The 14,990-nt window shown below is 36.4% G+C and overlaps 1 protein-coding gene across 6 annotated transcripts in view; it reads left to right on the forward strand.

Annotated features, from left to right (window-relative positions):
- The window catches only part of HSD17B4 (hydroxysteroid 17-beta dehydrogenase 4), an 85,901-nt gene that overhangs the window by 16,003 nt on the left and 54,908 nt on the right, over positions 1-14,990 (forward strand). For 5 of the 6 annotated variants that reach the window (XM_069492750.1, XM_069492749.1, XM_069492754.1 and 2 more), the window contains 3 exons: positions 1,374-1,458; positions 3,260-3,447; positions 13,708-13,799. In XM_069492750.1, coding sequence (XP_069348851.1) covers positions 1,374-1,458; positions 3,260-3,447; positions 13,708-13,799 — 365 coding nt within the window. The remainder of the gene's footprint in view (positions 1-1,373; positions 1,459-3,259; positions 3,448-13,707; positions 13,800-14,990) is intronic. The other variant, XM_069492753.1, reaches the window with a different exon arrangement.

Here is a 14,990-nt window from a genome sequence, read left to right on the forward strand (position 1 = left end):
AATAAATTTAAAAAATGTTAAATCATTTGGCAGAAGTTACATAAAAGGATTTTATTTCTTCAAATTTGTTTCCTCCTTTTCCTCCTTAAAAGGTTGTCAGCATTTTCTAGCAATATTAACTCTAACATTGTTCATACTTATCTAGCTGTGCGATGCTTTTTCAAAGAGCAGAAGCAGGATGTGGAAGAAAGTCTAGGGCGCTTAAAATGATGGGCGATCTGAGGACAAAACCTGGATGTAATTTTGAAGTTTCTAGTAAGCAGAAAAGATTTCCATTTTTCTTTGCCATGTTGGAAAGATTGAGTTTAAATAATGAACAAATCACAGTTATGAATTTTTTTTACTTTTGCTCTTCTTTGTCCTTACTTTTCATTGGCCAGCAGAACTAAAACAAACAAACAATGGTGGCCGGGACAGTGGCAAGGATGGAAACTGAGGTGAAACAATTGTACGGTTGTTTATAGAGTGTGCCCCTGGGGAATATGGCCAGAGTTCTTTTGGAAGAAGCAAAATATCTTTGTGATTTAGAATTAAGCTAAGAAGAGCTTTAGTTTCCTCTTCCCTTGTAACAACTGGGGTGAAAAAGAAGCTGAGAAAGATGAGATTTGCTGGCAAGGGGTCACTTAATGTTGGTGCTTTTCTTGGAGCTGTGATGGAACTCCGATATTTCCTTCTCTGATTCCATCCCTAAGCCCACCACTCCTGACTACTCTTTTCTTTATGTTTTCTTTAGTTCCTCTTTTCACTCTTAAATTCTGCTGATATACATGGGAAAACATTTGGTTCAACAAAAATAAGTAAGAACGGTTAAAAAACTTGCCAATTAAGGAATAAAATCTAGAGTTATCTATCTGAACATTTCCTAAGTGGTCTAGTCATTAGATTGAAATCTCTGAAAACAGGCCTGGGTTCCTCCCCCTTTTCTGTAACTCATTTGAAAACCTTGGTAACGATGGGTATATAGTGAGTATTTTACAAATATTTCTTGGTGATGAACTGTGTGATTTGTGATTATGCTTTAACTGATGTTAGTGTTGAGTGCCAATTATATATGTAAAACTCCTAGATATTTATATGAGCATATTTTTATGTAAAGCGGGCATAAATTAAAGATGCTACTGTATTTAGATTTGTATAGGAATTACAATAATTTTATAAATTATGGGGAAAACTTGTAAGTCTGGGTATGAACTATTGGTGGCATAATTGGAACAAAAGCAAAATAATCAGAAAGGGGTGTGACAATAGGTGATTTTGAACACTAAGTATAAAATGAACATCTTTGCATAAGTATACCATTGCTTGTGTTCATTCTGAGACATGCCTATCTAGTTTTTGACAAAATACATAATAAAAATTATTTCTTGTTTTAGATATAATCCACAGAGTTCATTTGCGGGGCTCCTTCCAAGTGACCCGGGCAGCATGGGATCACATGAAGAAACAGAAATATGGAAGGTAGAGTTGCATGTGGCTGTCAAGGGGGCTGGGAATTGTGCATGTGGGTTCTTGTGCACAGGGAAATATTATACAAAGTGTTACGAAATGATTGCTTGACGTTGAGGAAAACATCTTTAGATATGTACAGTCTTTTGATACGTAGTTTTGGTACTTTCCCTCTCATTAAATTGGTGTCATTTAGTCACAGATTAGCTGAGCTGAACAGCTTTATATATATTTTTTTACAGCTTACTTTTTTTTTTTTTTTTTTTTTTGAAACAGAGTCTCACTCTGTTGCCCAGGCTAGAGTGAGTGCCGTGGCGTCAGCCTAGCTCACAGCAACCTCAAACTCCTGAGCTCAAGCGATCCTCCTGTCTCAGCCTCCCGAGTAGCTGGGACTACAGGCATGCACCACCATGCCCGGCTAATTTTTTCTATATATATTTTTAGCTGTCCATATAATTTCTTTCTATTTTTAGTAGAGATGGGGTCTCGCTCTTGCTCAGGCTGGTCTCGAACTCCTGAGCTCAAACGATCTGCCCACCTCGGCCTCCCAGAGTGCTAGGATTACAGGCGTGAGCCACCGCGCCCGGCCACAGCTTACTTTTTATTAAGGATTTTCTTGCTGTTCTCTGGCATTTTAGAAAGTAGTACAGACATGGAGGATTCAGCTATGCGTTATTCTGTAACCAACATGTCATTTTGTGTGTCCAGTGACTAACTGGAGAGAGACAAGTGGCTATTCCCTGCTAGCTGCTACTGGTCAGACATGAGTTAGTCTTTATAAGCTGTTTAGGAACCATAGGACTTCTCATGATTGCTCCTCTGTGAGTAACTCAGAATGTGGCGGTGCTAGTATACTTCGTTCATGCCCTCTATTGTACTCTAGTGTCAAGGTCATTCCTGTTAACTTAGGGTTCATACACACCTACTATAAGCAAGTTGTTTTTGATGCCTGTTTTCATTGGAGATTTCTGGTTCATCCTGGTCCTAGCAGTTTCTGAGAATAGATGGTGTGAGTTATTTTACTTGGTCTAAGTAGAGTGAGGTCGGGTAAATATTATGATATGGCATCATATTAATGAGACATTTAATATTATCTGGAAAGGGAGAGATGCCAAGTGATGAGGGCTGAAGAATTAGAACTACTTGAACTAATATTTCTTGCTAAAAATTTAACTTTAACTTACATATTGCCAATTTCTGTTTATAAGTATTTATTGTTGTTTTTGATAGGTAATGAATATACATTCTTACAGTTAAACTCATTTAGTTCTGACCAGGGATTCTTTTTAAAACAATTAAATCTTTTTTTTTTTTTTTGAGACAGAGTCTTGCTCTGTTGCCCCAGCCTAGCTCACAGCAACCTCAAACTCCTGGGCTTAAGCAATCCTACTGCCTCAGCCTCCCAAGTAGCTGGGACTACAGGCATGCACCACCATGCCCGGCTAATTTTTTCTATATATATTTTTAGTTGGCCAGATAATTTCTTTCTATTTTTAGTAGAGACAGGGTCTCGCTCTTGCTCAGGCTGGTCTCGAACTCCTGACCTCGAGTGATCCACCCGGCTCGGCCTCCCAGAGTGCTAGGATTACAGGCGTGAGCCACCGCACCCGGCCAACAATTAAATCTTGTAGATGAATTTAGAAAGATTACTTGTATATTAATATTATTTTAGATATATGAAGCATGACTGTGAAAAGCTAAAGGAAGTACACAGAATTGCTTTTGACAGGTGCAGTAGTATCAAAATAGAATCAGAGTTGCAATGTTATCAAAACATAAAAAAATGATATTGAGCAATTGATTTTCCTTTTAGGATCATTATGACTTCATCAGCTTCAGGAATATATGGCAACTTTGGCCAGGCAAATTATACTGCTGCAAAGCTGGGTCTTCTGGGCCTGTCAAATACTCTTGCAATTGAAGGCAATAAATACAACATTCATTGTAACACTATTGCCCCTACTGCTGGATCACGGATGACTCAGACTGTTTTGCCTGAAGGTGAGCTTATATTTTTCAGTGGTATTACCCACACATATGTGTGGAGTAAGCTTGTAAAAGTATTTAATTTTCTGAATACTTAAAAAGATTGTTTTCTTTCTGATTTCAAAAGCATTGTGTGTAATTTGTGTTCATTGTGAAAAATTTAGAGAAATGTAAAGGAAAAAATTAGAAATGACCTATAATTCTGTCATACTAAAGTAAACTTTCACTCTTTTTCTCTGCATAGATAGAGACATATACATATTTTTAACAGAATGGGGTAATAGCATTCTTACTGCTTTATAATTGTTATTAAAGACATAATTTTTTAGAGCATTTTTAGGTTTACAGAAAAACTGGGTAAATAGTACAGAGAGTCCCATATACTCCACCTCCTACACAGTTTCACCTATGATTAACATCTTGCATCAAAGTTGTATATTTGTTACAATTGATGAATCAGTATCCATCCTTTATTATTAACTAAAGTTCATAGTGTCTGCTAGGGTTCAGTCTTTGTGTTGTACAGTTGGGTTTTCACACATGCATAATGCAATATATCCACTGTTACAGTATCACGCAGAATAGTTTCACTGCCCTAAAAAATCCCTGTGCTTCACCTAATAATTTCTCTCCTTTTCTTCTTGAATGCCTGGGGGAGTGAAGCTCATTTCTTTTTATTGTTTAATAATATTTCATGGTATGGATGTACTACAATTTGTTCATTCATTCACCTGTTGAGGGACATCTTGGTTGCTTCCAGTTTTGGGTGCTTACCAGTAAAACTGCTATGAACATTTGTGTACAGGTTTTTGTGTGGACATAAGTTTTCAACTTGTTTGGCTAGGTACCAAGGAGCATGATTGCTGGATGGTATGGTAAGCCTAGGTTTAGCTTTGTAAGGAATTGCCAGACTGTTTTCCAACATGGCTTATCATTTTGCATTCCCACCTACAATGTGTGAGAGTTCTTATTGCTCCACATCCTTGCCAGCATTTGTTGTCAGTATTTTGGATTTTAGTCTTTCTAATAGGTATGTAGCAGCATATCATTGTTTTAATTTGCAGTTACCTAATGATCTATGGTGTTGAGCATTTTTTCCTGTGCTTATTTGCAATTTATTTATCTTTTCTTATGAGGTGTCTAGTCAGATATTTTGCTCATTTTTTTAATCAAGTTGTTTTCTTGAATTCTGAATGTTCTTTCTATCTTTCTGAACCAAGTCCTTTATCAGATATGTGTTTTGCAAACATTTTTTTCCCAGTCTTTGGCTTGTCTTTATATTTTTGCAATCATTTGCTTTTTTTTTTTTTTTTTTTAGATAGGGTCTTGCTCTGTTGTCTGGGTTAGAGTGCCATGGCATCAGCCTAGCTCACAGCAACCTCAAACTCCTGGGCTCAAGTGATCCTCCTGCCTCAGCCTCCTGGGTAGCTGGGACTACAGGCACGCACCACCCTGCCTGGCTAATTTTTTCTATTTTTGGTTGTCCATATAATTTCTTTCTATTTTTAGTAGAGACAGGGTCTTGCTCTTGCTAAGGCTGGTCTTGAACCCCTTACTTCAAGCATTCCTCCCTCCTTGGCCTCCCAGAGTGCTAGTATTACAGGCGTGAGCCACCACACCCAGCCAATCCTTTACTTTTGAAGGATAATGTCACTGGATCCATCATCCTAGGTTGGTGACTTTTTCCTTTCAACACTTTAATACAGGCATACCTTGAAGATATGGCAAGTTTGGTTCTGGATCACTACAATAAAGCCAATATTGTAATAAAGCGAGTCACAAATTTTTTGCTTTCCCAGTGCATGTAAAAGTTATGTTTATACTATACTATAGTCTAAGTATGCAATAGCATGTGTCTAAAAAAAAGTATACATACCTTAATTAAAAAATATTGTTAAAAAATGTTGACACAGATACACGAAGTGAGCACATGCTGTTGGAAAAATAGTGCTGTTAGACTTGGTTGACACAGTTACTACAAATCTTTCATTTGTAAGAAAACTCAGTGTTTGCAAAATGCAATAAAGTGAAGTGAATGCAATAAAACGAGGTATGCCTGTATTTCCCATCCACTTTCCTCTTGGTTACATGGTTTCTGAAGTGAATTTCAACATAATTCTTACCTTTGTTCCTCTATGGGTAAAGTGCTTTTTTTCCCTCTGGCTTCTTTCAAGATTTTCTTCTATTCTTCAATTTTCTGCAATTTGCATATGATGTGTTTAGGTGGATATTTTTGGTATTTATATTGCCTGGTGTCCTCTGACATTCCTTGATCTGTGGTTTGGTGTCTGTCATTAATTTTGAAAAATTCTCAACCGCCATCCTTCAAATATTTCTTCTGCTTCTCTTCCTTTTTCTTCTTAGATTGTCATTGCACACATGCTATATCTTTTGCAATTGTCCCACAGTTCTTAGATAATTCTATCCCATTTTTCTCATTCTTTTTTGTATTTGCATTTGAGTTTGGGAAGTTTCTATTGACATATTTTCAAGCTCACTGATTCTTCATTTGTTTTACAGTAGTTTTCATTTCTAGTGTTTTCTTTTGATTCTTTCTTAGAGTTTCATGCTTACAGTACCCATATGTCCTTGTGTATTGTCCATTTTTCCTGTTAGAGTCCGTAGCATATTAATCATAGTTATTTTAAATTCCCAGTCTGATAATTACCAAATATCTGCCATATTTAAATCTAATTCTGATATTTGCTTTATCTCCTCAGCCTATGCTTTTTCTTGCCTGATAGCATGCCTTGCAATTTTTTGTTGAAAGTCAAACGTGATGTATTAGATAATAGGAAATGAGGTAATTAGGCCTTTTGTGTGAGATTTTATCTCATTAGGAGTTAGGCTGTGTTTATTATTTGCTGTAGCTGTAGGAATCAGAGTCTTTAATTTCCTCTCTGTTCTTGTTTTTGTATCCTCTGTTGTCTTTGACTTTCCCTAGAAACTCTGTTAGAGATTGTGTCTTGGAGTTCTCTCAGTTGTAATCTACCATTATTATACTAGGGGAGGGGAAGTGTCCTGTACTCTTATGATTAATTTCCATTTTTTTTAGTGGGCCAGAGTCCTGGGTTGGGACCTTCAGAAGAGTTTCTTAGCCATTTTTTTCCTTCCCTTATTTGAGATGGGAAGGCTAGAGGGGCTTCATTTGTCTAATTGCTCTTTCTCTAGGGCAGACGAGTCTCTGGTAAAGTAGTTTTTCTTGAGAGCAGACCTTTGCTGAATAGAATAGAATGCTCTGGGCATGTGTCAAAATGGTTACTTTCCCCCTCCCCCTGTCCAAAGCATGAGGGGATTTTTCTCTGATCTTCACTGTGAGAATATGGTGAGGCATCTGAAAGTAAAACTTATAAAAGTGTTGAAGATCTTCTTAAGATTGGGCCCTCCTAAGATGAAGCTGGTCCACACTTAGCCTCTAGTAGTTTGGTTAGGCTCTAGAGGCTTCTGTTCTCAGTAAGCTGAGATTCTTTGAATTTGCCTATTTCTTTAGTTTTTCAGGTGATGGTTTGTTCTGTGACCTTAGTTCTCTGGTGGAGCTAAGCAGAGTTGTTGATTTTTAGTTTGCGTAGCTTTTTTCTTGGCTTTAGGATGGAAGTGATGGCTTCCAAGCTCTTTACATGTTGGAGTGGAAATTAGAAGTCTAATTATTATTTTTTCACTTATTATATCATGAATATTTTCCCATTCAATAAAACAGTACAGGATATGTTTTAATGATTACATTATTTTACCTTATTCATGTTTCATAATTAAAAAAATGCTTTTTATGGTTATACTTCCTTTGTTTACAAAAAAAATCTTTTTTTGTGTAACTCTCCAACATACATAAAGATTAGGGACAAGAGAGTTAAGAGAGGTATGTACTCATCATTTAGCTTCAGCAAATGATCAACATTTAGCCAATTTTGTTTCATTTTTTCGGTCTTCCTTTTTTTTCCTGCAATATTTCAAAGCAAATCCTAGACATTATATTTTACCTTAGGAGCACTTGGAAATGAATGTCTAACATACACATACATTATAACCACAATGCCATTATCACACCAAACAAAATAACTTGTTGACATCACCTAATATCAAATTTACATTAAAATTTTCTAGTTGTCTAAAAAGGCATCTTTTCTTTTTTTTTTTTTTTTTTTTTTTTTTTAAACAGTTATTTATTTATTTATTTATTTTATTTTATTTTTTTTTTTATTTTACAGAATCAAAGAGTCTAACAGTATATCTTGTTAGATACAGTATGTCCTCATAATGTATACATTATTTCTTGTACAATGATATGAAATAATATGGGAAATATTCATGATAAATTATTAAGTGAACAGTGCAAGTTAAAAACAATAGTTTCATATTTTTTTCCCCCACCCCCCCTTTCCCGAGTCAGCACCTTCAAGTGTTACCACTCCCCAAACGGTGCGCAATGCACTCATTGTGTAGGCATACCCCCATCCCCTCCCCCACCCCCCACCTCAGTCTGATGTCCAATTGGTGTCGTTCCCAGGTTTGTATTTAGGTGATGATCAAGGAAACCAATTTTCTGGTGAGTACATGTGATGCTTGTTTTTCCATTCTTGGGATACTTCACTTAATATAATGGGTTCCAACTCTCTCCAGGAGAACCATAGAGATGTTGTATCTTCATCATTCCTTATAGCTGAGTAGTATTCCATGGTATACATATACCACAGTTTACTAATCCAATCATGTATTGATGGGCATTTGGGTTGTTTCCACATCTTTGCTATTGTGAATTGTGCTGCTATAAACATTTGGGTACACGTGCCTTAAAAAGGCATCTTTTTAGAGTTGATTTATTCCACCAAGCATCCATATAAGGTCCACAGGCATTTTGTTAAGTTTCTTTCAACACATTAAAAAAAATCTTCCCTTAAAATCAATTGACCACATATATGTATGTCTATTTCTGGATTCTCTGTTCTGTTCCATTGATCTATTTGCTTGTCCTTTTACCAATATGATGTTTTGATTACTGTAGTTTTATATTAAGTCTTGGAATCAGGTAATATGGACTTCCAATTTCCTTTGAAATACAAAATCTAAACATTTAAATGTATGATTGAAAGCCTATGCTTATTTATTTACTTACATAATAGAATACTTGACTAGTGGGGAACTGTGTATGGTTTTTGATACTCTTGCTCTTTCTGTATTTCTGAAAAGAAAATCTCCATAATACTTTAAAAGTAGCTTCTGTGAGATGGTATGAAATAATTGATGAATAGCTATTTTAAAATTAGCTGCTTCATGGAGCACAAATACTTATTCACAGCACCATTTACCTTCCACATTGGAGCTAACATTCATTTCAGAACTTGAAATTTGTAATACTACAGCAATACTTTCTAGCCTTTGCCAAGAGCTGTGCCTAACCAATTTGCTTTAGCATAGAATAGCTACTTGGACCTGAGATCTGTTTTTTTTTTTTTTCCTTCTCAGCAGGGCCAGTTTTATAAAGTCCCTTATTCTTTAAAAACTCTTTATGCTCTTATATTCTTTTTTTTTTTTTTTTTTTTGAGTGTCTCACTTTTTTGCCCAGGCTGGAGTATAGTGGTACAATCATAGCTCACTGTAGCAGTGCACTCCTAGGCTCAAGTGATCCTCCCGAGTAGCCAGGACCTCAGGCACACACCACTGTGGCTGGCTGTGCTCTCATATGCATGTCAAAGAATTCTTGTTAAAGAATCAGATTCTTTTGAAGGATATATATACATTTTTTCCTTTTAATATTATATTTATGCAAGATAGTATAGGTTACAGGTAAGAAAGCATAATATCATGAATATTCATATACTTACTTCTCAACCCAAGAACTGGAATATTATTAATAACTTGGATCTAACTTTGTACCCTTTATCCTACCCTTCTGCTTCATACCAAGAGATAACCACTATTTAAAATTTCTTGCTTATCATTCATTCCTTTGCTAGGCTTCTACCTTAGTCACTTTTTGCTATGAGCTCTAGACTCTTTGGGAAGCAGTAAATTCAAGAAAGTATTAAAACTTTAGGTTTAACATTTGTTTTCCTTTGGGAATGTAGCTACATTTATTTGGGCAGGTTTGAACCTCTAGAGTAGCAGTCCCCAACCTTTTTGGCACCAGGGACCACTTTCATGGGAGACAGTTTTTCCACGGACTAGGGAAGGGAGGATGGTTTCAGGATGATTCAAGCATATTACATTTATTGTGCACTTTATTTCTATTATTATTACATTGTAATATATAATGAAATAATTATACAACTCACCCTAGGTTGGGGACCCCTGCTGTAGAGGCATAAGTTAAATGTTTAATGTAGTATCCTTATGCCTACCATGCTCTAATAAAAGACATTTAGAAAATAAGATCTATTTTAGACAAATGATTTGATCTTTCTGAACCTTTTTTCTCTTCTGTAAAGTAAGAAAGTTATTGTAGATCATTTTTAAATAACCCTTCAGGTTCTAAAATTCTTTTTTTTTTCTTTTTTTACTCTTTCATAGTTTAGAAAAGCAGAAAATTTATTTTGACCCAAAGTTTTTCTTCTCCTCCTCTAAAATATCCACTTACAGGCTATCAAAGGATTTATTTGTTAAAGAACCAGATATGAGTAATGTGTGGAGAAATTTGCAATTTCATTTCTCCTTTGAAATATATTTGACACATAAAAAGTAATGTATATAATTTACATGTTTGTTACATGAATTAAAACATAATCCTATGATTACCCCGGAACTAACTTACCAAGCTGTTATTAGTTATTTACTGCTGCGTAGTAAATTACTCTAAAACTTAGTAGATGAAAACAACAAACATTTATTATCTCATTCAATTTCTGGAGTCAGAAATCTAGAGTGGCCTAGCTGGGAGTTTCTGGTTCTACATCTTTAATGAGGTTTTAATTAAGATGTTTGCTGGCACTCCAGTCATTTGAAATCTTGACTGGATTAGAGGATACACTTTCAAACTCATTCATGTACCCGGCAGCTGGCAAGAGGCCTCCATTCCTTCCTACCCATTGTCAGGAGGCCTCAGTTTTTCACCAGCTATGCCTTTCCATAGGACTGTTCTTGATATAGTAGGTAGCTGGCTTTCCCCAGAGCTAATGATTTGAAAGAGAGAGCCACTAAGATAGAAGTTGCTGTGTCTTTATAACTTAGTTTCAGAAGTGACATACCATCACTTCTGTCCTATTCTATTGATCACACATACTTAACTGTGGGACATTGTGGGAGGATACTATAAAAAGGGGTAAATGCAAAGACATGGGGATCATTGGAGCCTTCTTGATAGCTATCACACAGCCCCAAAACTAGAGCATTACCAAACAGCCAAAAGCCTAAGTCCAAGACCTGAGAAATAGCCCTGGGGACTGCTCCTGGCAGGCACTCCCTTGAGCCAACTGGACAGCCTTGCATGTGTGTCCCAGACCTGAGAAACAGGTCTGTTGGCCACCCCCATCAGTCATGCCCCCAGGCTGGCTGGGCAGTTATGTGCCCATATCTCAGATCTAAGAAACAGTCCCTTGGGCCCCCTTTGGCGGGCATACCCCGAGGCCAGGCAAGTAGCCGTGTACCGCCCACATCCCTTCTCCTTCTGCCTAATGTATTTTACCTATCTATTCCTGATAGTTTCTTGGTGTTGGCTTACCATTGTGATTATATTCTTTATTTTGTGAATCAATAGTTAGCTTTTCTATATATTTTAAGTTCAAACATCTCACAACTTTCTTTCTTGAGTGCTTGGTGATTTTTAAGTGGGAGCTCTTTACCTGATCTTAACCTGTGTTTGTTCTGTGTTTTAAATTGGTGATATTTTCTTCAGAGAGGTTTTATCTTTGCTACTGCTGGTAACTAGGGGGCATAGCCAACCTTGGTCTACTTCAGTTTTCCTTGAAATTTGAGGTTCAGTGAGAACAGTTTAGGCCAGGACCTCATCTTGATGCTGCCCTACCTCTAAGTATTTAGGTATCAGTACTGTTAGTGGTATCTGTTCTTAGGGCAACCCTGCCTTCCCTGCAGTGTGGCACTAGGGACTTTTTATTTATTTATTTTGTTGTTTGGGGGATGCCTTGTCTATCTCAGTAATGCTTAAAAAATCTTGTTTCTGCTGCTGGTGGGACTGCAAACTAGTGCAACCTCTGTAGAAAGCAATATGGAGATACCTTAAACAGATACAAGTAGACCTACCATTCTATCCAGCAATCCCATTATTGGGCATCTACCCCCAAAAACAAAAGACATTCTATGACAAAGATACCTGCACCTGAATGTTTATAGCAGCACAATTCACAATTGCGAAGATGTGGAAACAACCCAAGTGCTCATCAATACATGAGTGGATTAATAAAATGTGGTATATGTATACCATGGAGTACTACTCAGCTGTAAGAAACAATGGTGATATAGCACCTCTTGTATTTTCCTGGAAAGAGTTGGAACCCATTCTATTAAGTGAAGTATCCCAAGAATGGAAAAATAAGCACCACATGTACTCACCATCAAATTGGTTTCACTGATCATCACCTAAGAGCACATTTAGGAATAGCATTGATCGGGTGTTGGGCAGATGTGGGTGGGGGAGAGGATGGGTGTATACATACATAATGAGTGCGATGCGTATTGTCTAGGGGATGGACACGTTTGAAGCTCTGACTCGGGGTGGGCGGGCAAGGGCAATATACGTAACCTAAACTTTTGTACCCCCACAATATGCTGAAATAAGAATAAAAAAAATGAAAAACAAACAAACAAAAAACATCTTGTTTCTGGCAATGGAGGTGTTCCTCAGAGTACCTGACTCACTACAATGCTAGATATCCTGACATCTAATATTGTAGAAGAAACACTGGGTAACGTAAATAAACTTAAGTTCTAACTTTGATTTCATAGAACTTTATATATTACTAACCATGGGACTTCTCTCACATTTTATTTACTCTCTTGAGCCTTGGGGTTTTTTGTTTGTTTGTTTGTTTTTTGAGACAAGGTCTTGCTCTGTTGCCCAGGCTAGAGTGCAGTGGCATCGTCATAGCTCACTGCAACCTCAAACTCCTAGGCTCAAGTGATTCTCCTGCCTCAGCCTCCTGAGTAGCTGGAACTACAGGTACACATCACCATGGCTGGATAATTTTTCTATTTTTTGTAGAGATGGGGTCTTGCTCTTGCTCAGGCTGGTCTCGAACTCCTGGCCTCAAGCAATCCTCCAGCCTTGACCTGCCAAAGTGTTAGGATTACAGGAGTGAGCCACTCTGCCCAGCCTGAACCTTGGTTTTTTGTTTATAAAATTGAGTTTAATAAGTGCTGGCTAAGCTAGGGGTTTCAGAATAAACTAGAAAGCAAGAATATTTGCTTATATTATTGGTGGCAATATATGAAATAAGGTACAAGACAAAAGTATTTTTCCTATGTGGCTTATGTTCTTTTTTCTCACCTAAGATAATAGATGCTCAATTGGATTTTATAGATGTATTTATTTTGCACACACAAAGATAAATGTTTGAGGTGATGGATATCCTGATTACCCTGATTTGATCATTACACATTGTATACAGTATCAAATATCACATATACCCCAGCAATATGTACAACTATTATTTATCAATTTAAAAAAAAGTAAAAAAGTATGCAACGGGAGGATAGTTCTTATATTTGGTTACTCATCAATTATGGTTGCAGGATCTATTTCAATCATTATCTGCCATTACAATTGTCAGGGCTATTTTGTAATTTTCTAGATTCTTGTTAAATAGCTGGGAGAGCAAAATTGTTTTGGGAATAAATGGTACCCAAGTTTCTCATGTTATATACAGTTTTGCTCACTAGTCTTTGCTTAGGCAGCTCTAACATTTTTCCTCCTGAATAGTTTGTTATCCATCTTGGAATGTTATATCTGATGCCTACAATTTTAGAAGCTTGAGAGTGCTTCAGAAATGTCTCATGAAAATCAGAAGAAAAAGTTCTTCCAGAAGCCTTGAATGTTAGACTAGTTATGTGGGTATCTTAAAAGTCTTTGAAGTGCCTATATTTTTTAAGTAAGAAATTTTTAAAAAGTAAAATGATGGAATTATGTGTATAGAGCTGGGTGCAGTGGCTCAAACCTGTAATCCGATCTACATGGTAGGCTAAGATGGGAAGATCACTTGAGCCTAGGAGTTCAAGGCTGCTGTGAGCTGTGATTGTGCCACTGCACTGCAGTCTGAATGCCAGAGTGAGGCTCTTTCTTTAAAAAGTATATATTATTCTTTATAAACTTTTTTTTCATATTTATTTCAGATATTGTGGAAGCTCTGAAGCCAGATTATGTGGCACCCCTGGTCCTTTGGCTTTGCCACGAGAGTTGTGAAGAAAATGGTGGTTTATTTGAGGTATTCTGTACCTTTCTGTTTCTCCTAAAGTAACATTTGTATAATTAAATATAAAAGGTGATTTAAAAATTAATATTTGTTAGTTGCTTACATTTGTAAAAATCTGTACCAGTTGACATCACTTATATATTTTTAAATACTATGTCTATGTTATAATTAAAGAACAAGTGTTGACAAATACCGTTTTTGAGAAAGTAACAGAAACTTTATAAATTCTGTTTTCCTTAGTTCTCCATTTCTAATATTCTTACCAAATGAAAATGTGGTGGTTTGATGTGTTTAGTCAAATGCAGAAAGTTTCATTGATTTAAGAAGCTAAATGATAAAGTGGAAAGATAGAGAACTTGGAGTTTAGAGTCAACTTGGCCAGATTTTGACTTCATATTGTAGTAATTGCCAGCTTGCTGGGATTGTATTGTATTGTATAAATTGACCTTCTTGAGCTTTAGTTTTCTTAGGGTTTGTTGTGACAACTACAAATCATATTTCAAACTCTTATTACAGGGCCTGGTATATAGCAATCACTCCCAATTTTAACTATCGTTGTAGCAGGAATTTAGTCTGGTGTGATGATAAACACAATTTACTATGTATTTTAATTTAAAAAATAAACTTTTTTATTTTTCTATATTGCAAAGCTTTAAATGTTCATTATGAAAATACTAATCCATACATAAGCCCACCATCCAGTGAGATCCATTGTTAACTTGGGTGAAAGTCCTTTTAGACATTTTAAAGCCTATACATACACACATATATATATATATATATATATATATATATATTTTTTTTTTTTTTCCTTCTCAAACAGGGTCTCACTGTGTCTCCTGGGCTAGAGTGCAGTGGTGTCATCATAGCTCACTGCAACCTCAAACTCCTAGGCTCAAGCGATCCTTCTGCCTCAGTCTCTTAAGTAGCTGGCACTACAGGTGCATGCCACCACACTGGATTTTTTTTTTTTTATCTTTTGTAGAGATAGGGAGTCTCAAAATGTTCCCAGGCTGGTCTTGAACTCTTGGCCTTAAGCAATCCTTTCACTTCAGCTTCCCAAAGCGCTCAGACATGAGACACCCTGCCTGGCCAATGTATATATTTTTGATTACTCATTTGAGTTTGTTCCTTTTTTTTTTCTAGCCTGAACTGTTGTATATTAGAACCTCCCTTCCCCCATTTTTGATTCTCTATGGAAAT

Source organism: Eulemur rufifrons, chromosome 17 (genome assembly GCF_041146395.1).
Source record: "Eulemur rufifrons isolate Redbay chromosome 17, OSU_ERuf_1, whole genome shotgun sequence".
In the NCBI taxonomy this organism is placed as follows: Eukaryota; Metazoa; Chordata; class Mammalia; order Primates; family Lemuridae; genus Eulemur; species Eulemur rufifrons.